Here is a 20,751-nt window from a genome sequence, read left to right on the forward strand (position 1 = left end):
AATATGACGAAGCTGTAGTGAATGTTAAAAAAAGTGTAAATTCTCGATACTTTTAAAATTAAGAAACATATGTATTGTAAGATGGATATAGGGAAGGTAGTAAAAGAAATGAAAAATAGTAATTCCGCTGATGAGTGGACAAATTTGCTACAAAGTTTTTGATGTTGACAGCCTGGCAAATAGTTTTGTAGAATAAGATGACTATAAAGTTAAGGAAAGATAAGTACTAAAGACTATGAATATCATTTTTTGATAAATGTGAAGGATTAACTTAAATGGGAAAACTTTAGCTGCACCACTTTATAAGAACAGTGATTCATAGAAAAGGCAGTAGCTTAATTTTGCAGGAAAAAACTACTTGAGATAGTTAGTATAGCAAGAAATGCTATAGATGAAGTTTTAAGACAAGTACGGATCATTAGACTTAGGCTAATAGGTCCTAGCTATTAGATCCATTTAGCCCTAAGATTAAAATATTCTGATCTAGCATGTGTTGCGGCTAATACAAATTGTAATGAGCTTCTAATGGTAGTATTTAGTAGTAGAATAAGTTTTTCAATAACATTTTCAGTTTCCTATCCAGCTTACTTCGATTTTTCTTTGTTGTCAAATTTTCTCCATTGAGCAGGTACATTTTGAGCTTGAGATTAAAATTTCATCTTGATTTTCATCGTGAATATTTCTAAAGAACCTTCATGATGAATAAAAAAAGTCTCCCAAAGCCTTGAGAAAGTCAGCCATCTGGTCCAGCAACGATCCAATCAAGGCCTAGAGAAAAACATAGCTTAGTCTATAATGTAGGAGTAGGCTATACCACTCACACCTATTTCATTCTTTGCTATATGGTCTCAAAGCAGTGCGACTCAAAGATTGGAAGACCCATCTAGTACATACCTTGCTAACTATTAATTAAATTAAGTCAGACACTTAATTAGGCTTCAAAATGTTTGAATTTTGTTTAGATGTCTGCATTCTGTTTGGCTTTTGGCGTTGTTCTGAACTTAGATGTCACTCAGAGAGAAAATTCAAAGACAATGGTCATTGGAAAATGAATATTGATCAATAAGCTAACCATTTAAATCATACTTCCTAAAAGGGAAGCACTTGGTCAGAATCATATAGGTTATTTCTCATGAAATTTCATACAAGAAAATTGAAAAATTTGCGGAAAACGATTCGTTCAAATGGCATATACCAAGTAACTTATGAGAAAAAAAAAGAGAAAGAAAAAAGGGAGGATGGGTAAAGTGAAAGACAGAGAAGGATAAAAATGAGAGAGAGAAAAAAGTGGAAATAGAAATTGAGAGATAAAGTTAAGTAGAAAGACAGAGAAAGAGAGAGATAGAGAAAGAAAGTGAGAGAGTAAAAGAGAAGGAGATGACAGAGCCAGACACTTTGCACTAAAACATCCTCGAATGACTATTGCAGACTATCTTCCTGGCACAATATTTGTTTTTGTATTGCTGCTGAAAAGCATTTTTATTTACTTGAGTGTTTTCTTTTTTAAGGATTTTACAACTGATTTCTACTTTCGTCAATATTGGAACGACAATCGACTTCGGTATAGCAAAGCAACTGGAGTGGAGCTTTTATCAGTAAGCACAGAATATCTTAGAAATATTTGGGTTCCAGACACTTTTTTCCCAAACGAGAAGACGTCATATTTTCACATGGCTACAACCTCTAACGAATTCTTAAGGATTAAGTATAATGGAGATATTAACAGAAGCATAAGGTGAGTGATTTTTGGAGCAAGAAAGCTTTTTTTCCAATTTTGGAACAAGATAGATAAAAATCAGACCTTTTCATAGAAATCCTTGATCCCATTTCTAAAAATTTAATTCACATTTTGAAAAGCTATTCAACTTAAAAAAAAGGGATTATGCTCAATAGAAAACAGACAGCATAAAAATGTGGTTTCTAGTCGGTATATCAATAGTTCACTTAATATAAATCCTTCCAAGTTCAATATTCCTTTGTTGGAACTAGATCTCGTAATGGTTTCGATTTAGGGTGGCCCCAACCTCGTCAAAAGGATTTTTTTAAATATCTGGATGCTCTACTGGGCAAGAGCCTTCCTTGTAATCCCCCAAAAATTGTCAAAGAAAAGAAAAAGAAAAATTGTCATATTAAAACATAAGGCGAGAAGAAATAAAGTCATGCAATAATTTAAACTTAAAATGAACAGAAACTACTATGAATAATGACAGGAATATAAAGACAATGTAAACTTCGATGGACGAATAGATGAGTAATGAAATTAACTAGTATTCTTATGAATAATCTAGTCAAACTAAAATTTAACAGAAATTACAATGAATAATGACAGGAGTAGTCAAACTAAAATCGAACAGAAATTACCACAAATAGATGTGTTGCTACCAGTCTTATCAAAGAATTCATGGTAGCGAACTGTAAGTAAGGAGGGACCTGGCTCAATAGTAACACAAACTCTAAAAACGGAGTTTTGATACCAATAGATAGATCACAAGAATCGGATTTCTTATGCTGCTTTCAAATATATAAGTTTCATCAAGTTTAATCTTACCCATCAAAAGTTACAAGCCTGAAAACAATTGCCTTATTTTCGAAAAAAGGGGGAAACAACCCGTAAAAGTCATAGAATTTTAATGAAAATTAACCTTGCTGTAGAGATCTCAAGCTCCTATATGCAAAAATGTGGAATTTTGTGTTTTTGGCTAGAAGAAAGATCACAAATGCGTGTTTATTTGTTGTTTTTTTTTTCGTTTTTTTCTCCAGGAGTGATCGTATCAACTCAGTGGTTCTTGAATATTGCGAGAGGGCTTATTCGAAAGAACATTAAATGTTCTAGTGGCCTTTTCAAGGGACCAAAAAATTGGAAGGCAACTTGGCTCCCTTCCACGCTCATTTTTTCCCAACGTCACCGGATCAAAATTTTGAGATAGCTATTTTATTCAGCATAGTCGAAAAATCTAATAACTATGTTTTTGAGGGTGACTTAATCCCCCGCAGTCCTCGGGGGAAGGGCTGCAAGTTATGATCTTTGCCCAGTGTTTACATAAAGTATAGGTTATTGGGAGGTATACAGATATTTTCAGGGGTATTATTTTGGTGGAGGGGGGTCGGGGGGTGGGATTACTTGGAAAGATGTTTCAATGGAAGACATTTTCATGTGGGAAGGAAATATTCTATTAAGGGGTGCCGGATTGCCCAGCATTATTTAAAAAGGGTCAGAAATTAAAAAAAAAACAAAAAAAACAAGCGTTTTCAACTGAAAGTAAGGAGCAACATTAGAACCAAAAACGAAAAGAAATTATTACGTATATGAGGGGGTTTGTCCCCTAGTCAATACCTCGGTCTTTACTCTAAAGTTTTTTTTAGTATTTTCAAAAGAGCTATTTATTCTAATTAAAGGACTTTGTGATTCACGGGTCATTCTTAAAGAATTAGGACAAAGTTTGAACTTTAGTGTAAAGAGCAAGGTACTGACTAGGAGGAGGACCCCCTCTTATACGGTATTATTGCTGTTCGTTTTAAGTTTTAATGTTGTTCCTTACTCTTAGTGGAAAAAAACTTGTTTTTCTTTATTTAATAAATCTTGTAAAGGCCAGGGCATGCTTTGGATCCTAACACTTTTTAAATATTAAGGTCTCCTTGTCAACGGGATTCGCTGCAGTAAATTCAACTAATCACAGAAAGCATGTTTGTTTTTTAGCCCTTTTCCAGGCCAACTAACACCCCCTCCCAATGAAATCTATGGTTCCCTCAGGCCATTAACTATTTTTCTGAGATGAAAATTTTTAGGAGGTTTGTGTCCGTTTTTTTTTTTTGTAAATTAGAGTTGACTAGCAGGGGAACTGCGATTTTAAGCTTCAGGTCGTCCAGAAAAAAAGAAATACTCGTTGGTTCTTCACAGGTTCCAATTTTGAGACAAATAAGTTATATTTTTTTTGCGATATCTGAAAGCCCTTGACTCAAGGTATATCAGACAAAGGTCTCATGCAAATAAAAAAAAAATGTTATACTACTCTAGTTTTTTGGGTTCTATGTCCCAACCCAATTTGTTTTATACAAGTGAGTTCCGTTGACCCAGGAGCTCACGATTGTAAGTTCCAAGTCGTTAAGAGAAAAATGGTATTTGGACCCTTGTCTAAGGAAACCAATCTTTTTTTACTTTTTATCCTGTGCATTGAGTTCACTTGGCCCAATGATATAAGTGTGAAATATACAAAAAAACTTTTTTGTATGCTCGACCAATGGTGCATATGGTGCATGTGCCGATCTTCTGATTCTCTGCCTCTAGTCAGGAGTACTATGTATGACTAGGAGTAAATTGTCGAACGCCTGCCATGGTTTCTCGACAGATTTTTCCAGGTGCCCATTTGGAGGTGGGTCAACTCCTGCTGAACTTATAGAGTCACAAGGGAGTGCTGTGGGATCTAAGGAAATTATAAGATTGGAAGAGGTCAGTCGTCTGCCCCTTACCGTGTCCCCTCAGATTTCTCCATTTACCCATTTGGAACTGCATGCTTGCTTACAAGCTTGTTACAGTTCGTTGTTGAGTTAACAGAGTTGCATTACAGACCTGCGTACATAATCAAAGCATCAGCGACATCATAATTCGATCATTTGCCCTAAAAGACACAGGATTGTAAGTCCAAGTATCGTGCTTCAAATTAATTTTCTAGGTAATATCCCCTTGGTTTAGGGACTTATGGCTATGACCTTTAAATTAACCAGGGACAAGACATTTTTCGAAATTTTTTACTCATCTTCGGGCCTGCTAAAACTATTCTTCAGCCAATCAAATTTGAGAATCTTTTAGCCAAGGCAACAATTATTGATATTTCAAGCCAGTGAGAAAAATATCCGTACTATTTTCCGGGCCTTACTGGGGGTTGGGCATGTGTCCCAGCTAAGAAAATATTTGGCCCTTCTTTGAGCCTCATGGCTCAAGGACTCAGGAAAACAAGTTTCAAGCTGATTCAAAAATTTTTGTTCCCAAAAAATGTTTTTGGGATCTTGTGCTCTGAATCCATATTTATTTCTGTAAATTAGGGTCCTCTTGGCCTGCGCAATTACCGTTGGAAGTTTTGCGGCTGTTCATAAAAAGATAACCAATTTTTGGCCATTTGCCAGGCTTTTTCATGGAAGGAACTAACATCATTCTCCATTTTTATGGCACTTGGTATTAACCAAGTGACATATAGCGATCGCAAATTCTGTCGGTCTGTCGGTCTGTCCCGGTTTTGCTACTTTAGGCACTTCCAGGTAAGCTAGGACGATGAAATTTGGTAGGCGTATCAAGGACCGAACCAAATTGAATAAGAAATAGTCGTTTCCAAAATTTGACCATCTGGGGGGGGAGTGGAGGGCCGGTTAATCCGGAATCAATAGAAAAAAGAAGTATTTTTAACTTACGAATGGGTGATGGGATCTTAGTGAAATTTGATTTTTGGAAAGATATTGTGCCTTAGAGCTACTATTTTAAATTCTGACCAGATCCGATGACATTGGGGGGAATTGGAGGGGGCAACCTAAAATCTTGGAAAACGCTTAGAGTGTAGGGATCTGGATGAAACCTGGTGGAAAAACAAGCACAAGTCCTAGATACGTGATTGACATAACCGGAACGGATCCACTTTCTATGGGGTAGTTGGGGGGGGGGGAGTGTTTATTTTGAAAAATAAGAAAAAGGAGGTATTTTTAACTTACGAACAGGTGATCGGATCTCAATGAAATTTGAATATTTAGAAGGATATTGTGTCTAAAAGCTCTTATTTAAAATCCCGATCGGATCTGGTGAAATTGGGGGGAGTTTGGGGGGGGGCTAAAATCTTGGGAAAAGCTTAGAGTGGAGGGATCGGGATGAAACTTGATGGGAAAAATAAGCAGAATTCCTAGATAAATGATTGATATAATCAGAACAGGTCTGATCTATTTGGATGAGTTGGAGGGGGGAGGGTTAATTCTGAAAAATTTGAAAAAATGATGTATTTTTAACTTACGAAGGAGTGATCGGATCTTCATGAAAATTCATATTTAGGAGTACCTCGTAACTCAGGTCACTTATTTTAAATCCCAAACGGACCCAATGTCATAGGGGGGGGCGGTTGGGGGGGACTGGAAATTTTAGAAAATACTTAAAGTGGCAAGATCAGGATGAAACTGGGTGGGAAGAATAAAAACAAGTCCAAGATACGTGACTGACATAACTGGACCAGATCTGCTCTCTTTGGGGGAGTTGGGGGGGGGGGGCGAATAATTCGGATAAATTAGAAAAAAATGAGGCAGTTGTAACTTACGAACAGGTGATCAGATCTTAATGAAATTTTATATTTAGAAAGATCTTGTGCTTTAGAGCTCTTAATTTAAATTTCGATCAGATCCCCTGACATTGGAGGGGGGAGCTTGAGGGGGAAACTCTTGGAAAACGTGAAAATTGGGGTATCTTTATCTTACGAATAGGTGATTGGATCTTAATGAAACTTGATATATACAAAGGATCTTATGTCTCAGATGCTCCATTTTCGACTCGAATTGAATCCGGGGACATAGGGGGTTGGAGGGGAAAGAGAAATCTTGGAAAATGCTTAGAGTGAAGAGATCGGGATGAAACTTGATGGGAAGAATAAGCACAAGTTCTAGATACTACTACTACTAATAATAATAACTCACTGTAGCACCAAGCCGCCTGAGGCCAATACAGCTACGCACGCTCCTCTTCCAACCTAATCTATTTAAAGCCTCCCTGTTTACACCCTCCCAGGAAGCTCCCATTTCCTTTAAATCTTAATTTATGACTTCCTCCCAACCCAAACAAGGACGACCTGCTTTCCGTGTAGCTTCAGACGGTTGGCCAAAAAGGACAATCTTCGGGGAGCTAGGAGGTATTAATTTGGAATAATCAGAAAAATTGAGGTATTTTTAACTTAAGAAAGGGGGACCCGATCTTAATGAAATTTGATATTTAGAAGGAACTCATGTCTCAGAGCTTTTATTTACAGTTTCGACCAGATCTATTGACATTGGGGGGAGTTGGAGGAGGAAATCGGAAATCTTGGAGAACGCTTAGAGTGGAGGAATCAGGATGAAGCTTGGTGGGTAGAATAAGCAAATGTTGTAGATACGTGATTGACGTAACCGTGCTGGATTCGATTTCTTTGGGGGAGTTAGGGGTGGGGTTTAGTGCTTTGGTGAGTTTGGTGCTTCTGGACGTGCTAGGACGATGAAAATTGGTAGACGTGTCAGGGAGCTGCACAAATTGACTTGATAAAGTCGTTTTTCCAGATTCGACCATCTGGGGGGTTAAAGGGAGAGGAAAAATTAGAAAAAAGAGGTATTTATAACTTACGAGGGGGTGATCGGATCATAATGAATTTTGATATTTAGAAGGACTTAGTGACTCAGAGCTCTTATTTTAAATCCCTACCGTCATAAAGCCTCTGATTCTCCTTTTAAATCAATCTATTGAATATTATAATTTTGCTAGAGCTCATACCTTATGAACTCTTGGCTCTTGACTCTTCCGGCCTCGTCACAAGTACCATATGAGCTCTTAGCTCTTATTTCTATTGGGGTTCAATTAGCCAATAAATCCTAGGATTATGTTTTGACCATTCAGATAGTTATTGCTAACCCATTTTTTGGCCCTATGTGTTGGGCCTGTACTTCTGAATTTTTTTTGTTATATGTTAGTCAAGACTTGGTCTAAGGATTTGTGAGTTTTTGAGTTTCAAACTGGTCAGGAACAAAAAATTTTCAGCCTATTTTTGGAGCCCCTTTAATCTTCCCTCTTTTCCAGCGAAAGCGAGATCATCTTAGCCCCGTGAACAGTCTCTGAAAGTCTCGAGCCAATCGTATTAAACCCAAGATCAAGCCTGTCCCCTTTTTACACCCTAATACCCATTTATAAGCAATTGGAAATTTTTATAAATTACGACACGTCCTCAGGGGCTTTAGGGGAGGGGGTGCATGACATCCCCAGAGGCACATTTATTACATCTTTAAAAGTTGATGAAATGATTTGGGGGAATGTGGAGCGTCTCTGATGGTGAAAAAGGCACTAGAGGAAGGGTGCTTGCCGTCCAATCACTTTCAATCTTTAAAAGGTTACTAGAACTTTCAATTTACAGTTTCATGTATTCACTCCTATGTGTCAGTGACCAATTTTCCATTCAAAGTTGTCGAACGAAAACAAAACATTAAAGGCAAATAACGGTTCCTTGCAAAAATTAAATTAAAAAGCAAGTTTTTTGTTAACTAAAAGTAAGAAACAACATTGAAACTTAATGCGAACATAAAGTATTATGTATATGAGGGGGGTTCACACAATTCTTTAAGAATGACCCCTGAATCCCAAAGGTCGTTTAATTAGAATAAATAGCTCTCTTGAAAGTACTAAAAAAAACTTTAGAAAATTCTATTCTAGCTGAAAATTCCCCCTAAAAATTCTTAGTGATGCTTTCGGCCAAAAATTTGCCTTGGCTTATTTGAAAAAGAATTTCATTTCCGTTGGTTTTTACAATAATACCGGAAGTACTCTCTGTGGAGAATACTATCCTGAAAATATCCCCCCATCCCTTAATATAAAGTTCCTCCTAGAGCCCTCTGGGGGATTTATCCCAAGGGAAAATTCCCAGTGTAAGATTTTCCTTAGAAAGTTGATCCCCTGAAAACTTCCCTCCCCAGAGAAAATTATCCTCATCGAAAATCTCCTCAGCAGAAAATTCATCTTCCCCGATAGATGTCTCTATGCTTCCCAAAAATAGATACTATACGGAAAAAATGGGCAAATTTCACGACATACAGACTTTTCCCCAAGGGATGTGAGGGGTTATCCCTAAAGGCACACTTACTGAGCTTTTCAAACATGTTGAAAAAATGGCTATCTCAAAATTTTGATCGAACAATTTTGGGCAAAAAGGAGTGGGTAAAGTTGCCCTCTGGCTTTCTTAGCCATTTCAAAGAGGTACTAGAACTGTTAATTTATGTTAAAATGAGCCCTTTCTCGATATTCTAGGCTGTTGGCTTAATATGACATCCCTTGGGGAAACACAACTGTTCCCTTTCTTCTCACAAAATTAGAAAATTCCACATTTTTGCAGATGGGAGCTTGAAAATCCTACAGCATGGTTCTCGGATGCGTCGAATCTGATGCGTCGAATCTGATGCGTCGGTGGGTTTTTCATTAAGATTCCTTGTACTTTAAGGGATGTTTCCCCCTATTTCAAAAATCAAGCAAATTTTCTCAGGCTAGTCGCTTTTAGCGGGTAAGATAAACTTAATGAATGTTATAGATTTGGAACCAGTATAGTAAGCCAATTCTTTTGATATATGTATTAATATCAGACTTCTGTTTTTTAAAGTTTCGGTTACTGTTGAGTCACGTCACTCCTTACTTACAGGTCGGTACTACGAATTGTTTGATGCTTCGTTACGAGAGTTTTTCATAGACTGACCATTAATTCGTTTGAAACTTTTAGCTTTTGTTTAATAATTTGAAAACTCTGTATTTTTGAACTAAAAATTTTTCAACTGAGTTGTTTTCCTTATCAATTAATTTCCTCATTGCTTACCATTTGACTAGGCCTACCCAGATATTCCAGGAAAAAAAATATTAACTGCATTTATCCGTTCTACAAGAAATCTTCTTCTAATTTTCTAAGAGTCAAGAAGATAATAACTATTAAATATTTCATTAGTTTTAACATTTTTTCATCAAATTTTCATTAATATTTCAATACCTCATTAATTTTTAATATAAAATTTAATATTCTACTAATGTTTAATACATTAAATGTTTCATAATTTTGCAGGGTTTAAACGGCATCTTTTTACTATCCTTATTTAATATATAAGTTGCTCGACTCGTTAAATAATTTGATCAATTTTATTTATTCTTGTTACCAGGATTATTCCCCTTCTAGTTGAAACTATCATATATTTTATGATTAGTTTCTAACTTGCTATATAATTAGATTTTTCAATCAGCTTTGACGTTCTGATTTCTGGAATTAATTTTTATCTGGATTTTATTAAAAAACTGCCTAGAGACCTACTTTAAAAAGTAATTTTAAAATCAATTATTTTCTTCTTCTAATTTATGGTATTTTGATTTAGTGCTTATAGACGCGTCAATTCGCAAAAGTGTAAAGGAGGGGAGGAGTGTCTTCTTTCAAAATTTAAGAAAATATTTCTTTTCAATGAAAGTACCGAAAAAGATTTTTTCGATGAAAATACCAAAAAGGTATTTTCCAAATTTAGAGGGGGTAGTTCCCTCATTCCTCACCCTAATTGGCACCTTTGGATGTGGATCGAAATCCCACACAAAAATAATCCACAATAAGCGTATATTGTGCAAAATTCTAATTAAATTTTAGAATGGTTTTAGTAAATTCGCGTTACAAATGTCAGAGACAACGCTTTAGTCTTGCAGGGCCTAAAAAACCATGAGTTTTCAACGGATCTTTTTTTTCTCACAGCCACTTCATGTAGAAGAGGTGGTCGTAGAAACTTTGAAAGGGACTCATTAAATTGGAAATCCGAAGCCATAATCCCTTTTTAAGAGTCAATGTAACTAGAGAGCAACCAGTCTTTCCCTGTCTTACCATATTTAGATTCCCCGCTCAATACTGATCAAAATTTTGTGAAAGCTTAATTTTGGAAACACTGAGATAGCCATATTTCAAACTTAAAGTGACCAGAATCTAACAGTTCGTGGTAACGAACTGTAGTAAGGAGTGATCCGGCTCAATAGTAACCAAAACTCTAAAAAATTGAATTTTGATATCAATAGCTACATCAAAAGAATCGCATTTTAATGCTGATTTTAAATATATAAGTTTCATCAAGTTTAGTCTTACACATCAAAAGTTACGAGCCTGAGAAAATATGCCTTATTTAGGAAAATAGGGGGAAACACCCCCTTAAAAGTCGTAGGATCTTAAAAAAAATGAAATTATCAGATTCAGCGTATCAGAGAACCCTACTGTAGAAGTTTCAAGCTCCTATCTACAAAAATGTGGAATTTTGTATTTTTTGCCAGAAGACAAATCACGGGTGCGTGTTTATTTGTTTTTTTTTTGTTTTTTTTTTCTTTTCCAGGGGTCATCGTATTGACCGAGTGGTCCTAGAATGTTGCAAGAGGGGTCATTCTAACGGAAATGAAAAGTTCTAGTGCCCTTTTTAAGTGACCAAAAAATTGGAGGGCATCTAGAGTCCTCCCACGCTCATTTTTTTCCCAAAGTCAACGGATCAAAATTTTGAGATAGCCATTTTATTCAGCATAGTCGAAAATCATGATAACTATGTCTTTGAGGGATGACTTACTACCCCACAGTCCCTGGGGGAGGGGCTGCAAGTTACAAACTTCGACCAGTGTTTACATATAATAATGGTTATTGGGAAGTGTACAGTCGTTTTCAGGGGATTTTTTTGATTTTTGGGGGTGGGGTTGAGGAGAGGGGGCTATGTGGGAGGATCTTTCCCTGGAGAAATATGTCATGGGGGAACAGAAATTCAATGAAAAGGGCGCTGGATTTTCAAAAATTACTATAAAAAAAAACAATGAAAAAATAAACATGGAAAAGTTTTTTCCATTGAAAGCAAGGAGTAGCATTGAAACTTAAAACGAACAGAGATTATTACGCATATGAGGGGTTCTAAAAATACTTTAGCATAAAGAGCGAGGTATTCAGGAGGAGATAAATACCTCGCTCTTTATGCTATAGCATTTTTAGTAATTTCAACTATTTATTCTACGGCCTTTCTGATTCAGGGGGTCATTCTTAAAGAATTGGCACAAAACTTACGATTAGTGTAAAGAGCGAGGTATAAACGAGGGTACAAACCCCCTCATATACATTATAAAAATTTAAGAATATAAAAGTTTGTTACGTAAGTTAATTCTTAAGTTACGTATATTTTTTACTAATAAAAGAATTATAGTTGCCTTTTTGAGTAACCGAAAAATTGCATGGCAACTAGGCCTCCTTCCCCATCCCTTATTTCTCAAAATCGTCTGATCAGAACTAAGAGAAAGCCATTTAGCCAAAAAAGGAATTAAAATGTAAATTTAATTTTAATAATTTATGTGTGGAGAGCCAAAATCAAACATGCATTAATTCAAAAACTTTCAGAAATTACATAAAAAAACTAGTTTTTCTAATTGAAAGTAAGGAGCGACATTAAAACTTAAAACGAACAGAAATTACTCCGTATATGAAATGGGTTGTCCCCTCCGCAATCCCTCGCTCTTTACGCTAAAGCTTTTAATTGTTTTAAAAAGTAGAATTGTGGCTAAGAGTCTAACTTTAGCGTAAAGAGCGAGGGATTGCGGAGGGGACAACCCATTTCATATACGGAGTAATTTCTGTTCGTTTTAAGTTTTAATGTCGCTCCTTACTTTCAGTTAGAAAAACTAGTTTTTTTATGTAATTACGATTAAGGAATTACGCTCTTTTTATTTAAGTAAAAAGTCACATAAGACATGAACGTAACATACAATGATATAGATGAATAAATAAATCTTAAATCGAATAAATAAGTCCTCAAACAAAAATAGCAACAAATAGGAGTTCAGATACTAGCACCCCCTTCCCCTTAGTAGTAAATATTTTAAAGTCTACTGCGTCACTGCTTCACTGAAAAACAAAAACAATATTTTTAACTTTTTTCAAAACTGTAACATAAATAAAAAAGATATAAATTTGAATTGCTGATTTTTCCAAGTATTAATTTGATTATATATTAAACATTCAATTTATTTTATTATTTCTTTCCAGTCATCCTGATTATTGTAGTTATTTACTTTTTGTTTTTTAGTTTGTATTTCGAAAAACTAGAGCACCCTGTTGAAAATAAATATAGTTGTCAATGAAACGAAAATTATGCAATAAGCTTTAGAGCCTTTACGGCTAAGGGAGGGGAAGGGGCACTAGAAAATCACTTGTTAGTATTTATTCTGTTAGTTTTAAGTTTAATCGAATTATTAGTTCTAATTTTAGTCATTCTTGAGTTTATTCACTCATCTACTTCAGTGTCTGTTACCTTTATGTTTTATATGATTATTTATTTTAATTTCTTGCTCGTTTCGTCTTTTATTTATTCTTTGGCGGTAATTCCTGGTCGTCTTATTTGAAATTTTATGGGACTTTATTTCTGTTAGTCTTAAGTTTTAATACACCTTTTTATTTTTATTTGAAAACTTCGTTTACGGGAAGTTTTTAAAAAGTGAATATCTAAAGTACCCAAAATGAAAATACCGACATTCCTTAAAAAAAAAAGAAGAAGAAATGTCCGTCATAATCTATATTTAAGGATTCAGAAAATTACCAATTGAAAAGCGTTCACGATGAAGTATTTCTGGATTGAAATGTTGATTAAATAATTGTCATTGTTCCTTCAATGAAACGCTCGGTCAGAATTTTGTTCTATTTAAGTGGAACACGATCGGGTTATTTGGAACGAATTAGCCTACCCTGACGCGGCAAATTCACAACACTACACTTAAATGGTGTTTTATATTTTTAGTGCAATTTTGTGAATATTCAGCCCTGGGGTTGTTTCCTTTCCCCTTTATCCCTCTCCTGTCCTAAGTTACCAGGATTTTTTGATGTGTTTTCTTTTGCCTTCTTTTTTTTATTCGTGTGTTTTTTGGCAGTTAATATTTTTGTCAAATGAGTGGTCTTTGTTACGAGCCTAGCTTCTTATTGGCTATGTTTAAATATTTGTATTTTTTATTTCTTGCTTCAAATAAAACCTTGAATCTTGGACAAGGTTTTACTTTCCTTTAATCATGTTTTTAGGCTTCTAATGTTCTTTAATCCAGAGTAATTTTACTCTAGGATGCAAATCCTTGGCGTATTCAACAAAAGGATAGCCCTGAATATAAATTAGATTTTTCAAGGCACTTTGTATGGATTAGATAAGGTGAACAGAAATTACTTTTAGAGTTCCTTTAGAATGACTTTGGAATTCAGCTGCCTTGTCTACAGGGATTATCGAAACTCCTTGCGGGGCTTTTCTAACAATGAATATTTATGCGATTGAAATCTAAAAAATCCATATTATCTTCGAAAAAATTGGGCGGTTGCCCTTTAATAGAAAAGATATATTTGGAATTTTTAAAGAAACACAGCAGTATCGTTAGCAGACGGCAAATTATGATATCCTATTATTTTCATTATTTGTTTTATTTTCATTTTCACTTTTTCTCACTTTATGAAATTGAATTTCAAGACTCGAAATATAATTTTATTTTAGAGTTGGTCGCTTTGGGTTAGGAACTTTCTTATGAATCGCTTTAGGGTGGCAACTCTTGGGGAATAAGTTTTCGTATGAACAAAACAAACACGCAAAAACCGGTGAATTGCATAAAATCTGTAGAAAACTACAGGTTACACAGAAAAAACCCATGAGATTAAGGCACATTTCGTACAAAACTCAAGTATGCTTATCAATTTTTGGACAAATTCATGCATCTTAATATCAGCTATATTGAAATTAAACCTTTACAAAGAGCGATGCTATGTTCTCATTGAACTAACAGCTGTAGAAAACTGAACTTTTCAGCTTGAATGTATACTGGATTTTTATTTGATGTAATTTGCATTAGTTAAAACTGCAGTTGCTTAGCAATACACGAGGTGTTTAAAAGTCAAAGCTAAATCAATTTACAATGAAACCTACAAAATTGTGTGGAAATCGATGTATAAAGTGAAAAGTGTTTGGAAAATGAAATAGATGTAAATTGTATTTTTGTAAGATTACCAAATCTGCACGTTATGAAACCATGAACAAGTAACAGCTTGAAGTTACGAGGATTAACACAGGCCTTTATTTTGCTCCAGTGCTCCAATGGGAATGAAGAAGAAAAGATGAAAAATTACACATCGCTATTTTCCATGAATGAAAAACCTTGTTGTTTATGGGGGAGGGGGTGGGAGATTTGTAATTGGATTCTTTGGGGGGGGGGGGTTTCAGACAATGACAATTCCAAATGTCTGTTTTTCATTTCAATCCGAAAATAATTTTCGATGAAACTCAAACTGTTTTTGGAAATTCCTTTGAATTTGATTTAGCAATAAATTTTACTATGAAGATTAATAAAATCAGAAGTTGCCATACCTAATTCGGCTACTAATGAATTTTTTTTTCAATTTAAAAATTTTTTGCAAAAAGTAGTTTTTAAATTTTGGTTGCGTGGTTTGGTCTTTATATGGATGCACCGATTACAACAGACATGACCAAAGTACATATTGGATTCAAAATAGACAGGTTACACAAAACAGTTCGGATATTTGAAATTATTATTTCACTGAAAGGATGGACTTCGTGTGCTGCTAATAATTTGATAGTACTTGGTTCTAGTTTCATTTTTAGTGATCTAAAATCACACAACTCACTATTTGCACTGCATTGGCAACGGGCTATTCGCAACTACTATAATGCAAGTGTGGCCATCATCACCCGCCTGGACTGTTCCAGTGCCCACCTGGGGTATGGTAGTACCCATTTACGGAATCAGTGAACATATATGTCTCTTTAACAACAATTGTAGAAAGAGACATATCTCAATAAGAAAAAAATATAGAACAGCAAACAAAAACGATAAATAACAAGATTTCGGCTGAAAATCCTCTCAGCCGTTCTTAGGTAAAAAACTAAGGTCTTATCTCAGGTCAAAATGAAAAAAATTAAGACTTAGGTCCACGATCTTATTCGAGATATATTGCACATTATAAGACCAGGAACATTTACATTTTCTTTGAATTGGAACTGTTGACTGATCTGAAAAAAACTTGGATTGACCAATTGGTGTGTCATTTCACGAAAATGTAGTAGGAAGGTTAGAGTTTTTTTTCATTTTTTAATGAAGGTACAAAACAAATGAATTTTGAAAATCCGGGGGGTGGGAATTTTTTCTTTATTTTTTGAATAAAAATGCCAACATGGGTATTTTCGGAATCCAGGGGTTGAATATCACCCCACCCCCAATTGGCAACCAAACGCATTTTTCGGCAACCCATGACACACTTTCTATTTCTACTTTATTTTTTCTAGCAAAGCAGCTGGTCCAAGGCCAGTAAAAAAGACAATGAAATTGAAAAGTAATGCAAATATTTTACCTCTATAAAATTCAGATCAAGAGAGAATCAAATGGAACAGAATCAGAAACAAAAAGAAACTACTACTACTACTACTAATAATAATAACTCACTGCAGCACCAAGCCGCCTGAAGCCAACACAGCTACGCACGCTCCTCCTCCAACCTTATCTATTTAAAGCCTTCCTCTTTACACCCTCCCAGGAAGTTCCCATTTCCTTTAAATCTTTATTTATGACATCCTCCCAACCCAGACAAGGACGACCTGCTTTCTGTGTAGCCCCAGACCGTTGGTCAAAAAGGACAATCTTCGGTAATCTGTCATCCTTCATCCGTAGAACGTGGCCTAGCTATCTCAACCTTTCTTTCATTATAGCCCTAGAAAGCGGGATTGAACCACAATTTTCGTACAACCTACTGTTTGAAATACGGTCAGTACGGCCAGAACAATCCGTAGGCGATTTCTCTGGAAAACATATAGTAAATTTTCATTTGTTTTTCGAAGCGCCCATGCTTTAGAGTCATATTTGACTACCGTCATCACTGTAGCTTCCAATATTCTAATCTTGTTTTGCAGCTTATCTTTCTATTCTTCCAAACTTTTTTTTAGCTGTGAAAAAACTCCCTGAGCCTTAGCTATTCTACTTTTAACATCTTCACTGCTCCCACCATCTTTACAAATAATACTACCAAGGTAACTGAAGCTCCCAACCTGATCAATCTTTTCGTTACCTAATGTCACCTTTTCATCTTCACTTATTCCTAGCCTTAGTGACTTAGTCTTCTTAACATTAATTTCCAAGGCTATTTTAGCACCCTGAAGTCGCAAAATCCCTAAAAATTCATTCATTTTGCTCACACTTTCATCTAATATGCTTAAATCATCAGCCTAATTTAAGTCCAGGAGCGTTTTTCCTCAAAATGGAAAAACTAACATTTTAATTCGGAGTTAAGCAATTATCTAAAATGAAATAACAAAATTGTTTCTTTTAAATAACAAATTTTTTTTTTAAAGGGCAATTTGACTTATTAAATAGTCGAATGATCGGAACAAGCTCAAAACCGTGGGACAACGCTTGTATCCTGAATATTCCGTATCAGATGATTTGATGGTCAATCCCAGTAACGCATGTTCTCCTCCTTATTTTTCTGATGTTTTTTTTTTACCCATTCTTTTATCCATATGTTTCCTTTTTCTCTTGAAAGTTGCAAGAACAAAAATATGAAGAAAAAATGCCGTCAAAGATGAATATTTTTACTATATTTTACTCTCAATTTACCGGTATCGCTTTGTTTATATCTATATTGTACATTTCCTGTGTTCAGTGGAGTTGATTCTGCAAGAGAACTGCTCAAACAGGAAGCTAGCATTGTACGCGGAAGTATTTTGCTTATACTGGGTGTGTAAAAGAAGCTAACCTATTACCTTTTTGTAAATTTTGGCATTTTAAACAAGTTAGAACTTATTAATTTTTACTTTGAAAATTTTTTCATTTCCAAATTGATGTGCCTGTAAACTTCAAAGTTTGTGCATCATTATATATTCGAAGCTCTTTTTAATGTTCTAAACACTCCAGTCCCTTAAATTGGTTTATTTTATGGGGGGGGGGGGGGTATCATTTAAGATGGTAAACACTAATTTCATAAACATCAACAGAGCTTGATTTCAATTTCTTAACAGATGTAATTACTGCATCAACAGAAACGGGTAGAACTTGTGCCTGAGTCAAGGAAGACGGGAGAATCGAGTCAAGCAACTTTGAGTAAAATGCGTGCACTACATAATTCGCTTTGGAAATTATAACTGAATAATAGTTAGAATACGCAGCTGGCGAGATGAGGCAATTAAGATTTGTTGAGTTATCTAATTTAGATGAATTAATCACTTTGTCGCATTCATTCTTGTTGGTAGGGCAATCTAACCCCTTATATCGACTTGATCGCAGACTTTTTTCAAACACACGCTTACTTTTTTGTTTTATTTCAAATACATTTCCGGATTGTGGTCTACCACTATCAATCCATATATGCAGCCACAATTTGGTTTTATTTTCCACGATTCTCAGTTCAGAGTCATACGACCATACTGGATTCCGTGTACTTCTTCTCACTCGCTCCTGAGGGACAGCAACCTCCTCAGCATGTTTTAAACACCACACAATTTGGTTGTAGTACTGATTCAGTTCATAATTACTTTTTGTAGAGCGATCATTTAGCTCAAGTAAATGAAAGGGTACACGTAAAGAACCAAGGAGTATGGCCAGGGTTAAAATATATAGTGACAAATTAGTATTTTTTTAGTTACTCCGAACAAAACCATTTAGAGACAGGGGAATCTGCCTGGGCTGTACTATTTGTTCTAACCGAAAAGTAGAGTGACAATGGAAGGTGATCAATATCCTGCTCATCTTTGTGGACGTGCACTGTTGAAGATGTAATAGACGGGGAACAAATCACATGATCAATATCTGATAGGCTGCCAGAATTATGGATGCACGAAAAAGATAGATCCTTCATAATTATTTTGTAATTAGGAAGACTATTAAGAAGGTTCATTGAACGCACAGAATCAAGCTTTATGTCTGTGTTCATATCACTAATAATAATAAATTCGCAAGCATCCTTGCTTATTCCATGGAGGATGAATTTCTAAACTTGCACGTGCTTTGGAGAATTATTCAAAGAAGTCATATTCTCCTCATCATAAGGCCTATGTATTAATTAAACCAGTTTTCCGAATCTTATAGCTAGAAAATGCTGGTCAGAAAAATAACATGACAGAGACAAAATACTGAGATTTTTTTTTATAGTACATACTAAGCCCCCGGAAGGCCTTCCAGAAGTAGAAGCAGTATTTGCTGTGAAAGTAAAGTGATTAACACTGCGGCGCAGGAAATTAACACTCGTTCCTGTAAGCATACAATGTCAAGCTTACTGTACAGTTCATCAATGGTAAAATCCTTGTTTTTGTCCCATAAACATTAAAAGACACGACTGATACTGATACAGACATTAATTATTTTTAGGCAAATTACGACTTGTAATTGCTTTCGGTTTAGGACGTGTGAAGCCATACGAAACATGCTTGCCTCCACAGTTTGCGCACATAGGTGACAAACTGAAAGGCGAGAGTCTATCTAATACATGGGGACCGGCACATCCACCTCATTTTGGTGTTACACTAGAACAAGACGACTGGAGATGTTCAGGGGAGCGGCAAATGTTACATTAACGGGGAATCCCTTTGAACTCATAAACGCGTAAGTTTTCATATCCTACTTTAATACCATGTCGTAATACTTCGGAGAGAATTCCAGTTTTACCGCAGTGGATCTCCCTAACCTAGAGGCATCAAAAACACCAGGGCAGGATATCAGGTGAGTTAATTCAAAATCGATTGGAATTCCCTTCAAGAGGCCTCAAAACTTCTTAGTTTGAACTTTCACACAAGAGCTAGTTATCGCTCCGGTTACTGACGAACAGAAATCTTCGGCAACTTACTTATCTACATTGATAATCAGTTTGTCACGTACAGGACGTATACTAGTGATTTATTCATGACCATTTATCTGATCTATCATAGTTTTTCGTTTTATTTGGTCTGAGAGAGTAGTGGGAAGGTTCAACACAACAATAGTAGCATGCGAGTCGGAAATCACAGGCTTTGGCAGTTGCGGGTAATTCAATTCATAGGCATCCAGCTTTGTCGTAACGACCTTGAGTATTTTTTCCACGCGATTTTCCTTTGTAAAAAGCCTAGAGTAAGCCACAGCAGGCAGAATGGGAACCTGGGTGGGAGACTTGATAACCTAAATCAGAATCGATACCTCCTCAAATTTCTTAATAAGGTTGAGAATATCTTTTGCGTCGTGGGCAATTGTCATTCGGCGCAACTTTCACCCAAAATTAATTTTTGCATTAGCAATAATACTGCATTCAAAAAAGTCTAGTTTTAGTTGAATAATAATATCGTCTTCAATTCCTTCTTCCCAGTTATTTTTCAAAAAATTATTACAGGGCAGTGCACATATTCGCAATTATCAACAACTTGTTTTCAGTAGAATGTAAACGATACAATGGGCTTATATAGGCGTAAATAGTACACTTGCAGTTGGAAGCAGGGTTGCCAACCAGAACACTATGATTAGGCTTAAAATTACACTTACTTGAAATCAGTTCTAACTGTAATGAAATCAGATTCCAGTGAAGGTCAGTCCAGCGAAATACTCATATATTATCCAAATAGCAAGTAGATAACTTGACTCTAGACCAGGTGAATTTAATCCAATACAAAATATTGCGAAATAACTCAATTCTAGCAAGCTTCATAGGATTTAATCCAAAACAAAACATTGCGAAATGACATTCCTGAATTAAATTAAGTTCAAAACACTGAATTAATGAATGTCACGACAGGTCAAGTTCAAAACAGGTGCAATAATTCAGGATGAAACAAGCTTCACAGTTCAAAAAATCCAAATAAGATGTTATCACTTTGAAAACTAAATGAAGACTTTTTTTTAAGTCAAACAATTTATCTGTTTCTTCTAAAGAGGAACAGAACAATATTAAAACGATAGAAATGGAACTAGAATTCCTGGGACTGGTGCGAATAGTATAGTAGCAGGGCTGGCCAGTATTGACACCAGCATTAGGACCA

General features: G+C 35.5%; 1 protein-coding gene across 4 annotated transcripts in view; it reads left to right on the plus strand.

Annotated features, from left to right (window-relative positions):
- Positions 1 to 20,751, plus strand: part of LOC136039285 (gamma-aminobutyric acid receptor subunit beta-like) — a 122,202-nt gene that overhangs the window by 46,714 nt on the left and 54,737 nt on the right. For all 4 annotated transcript variants that reach the window (XM_065722872.1, XM_065722874.1, XM_065722873.1 and 1 more), the window contains one exon: positions 1,509 to 1,735. In XM_065722872.1, coding sequence (XP_065578944.1) covers positions 1,509 to 1,735 — 227 coding nt within the window. The remainder of the gene's footprint in view (positions 1 to 1,508; positions 1,736 to 20,751) is intronic.

Source organism: Artemia franciscana, chromosome 19, assembly GCF_032884065.1.
Source record: "Artemia franciscana chromosome 19, ASM3288406v1, whole genome shotgun sequence".
Classification (NCBI taxonomy): Eukaryota; Metazoa; Arthropoda; class Branchiopoda; order Anostraca; family Artemiidae; genus Artemia; species Artemia franciscana.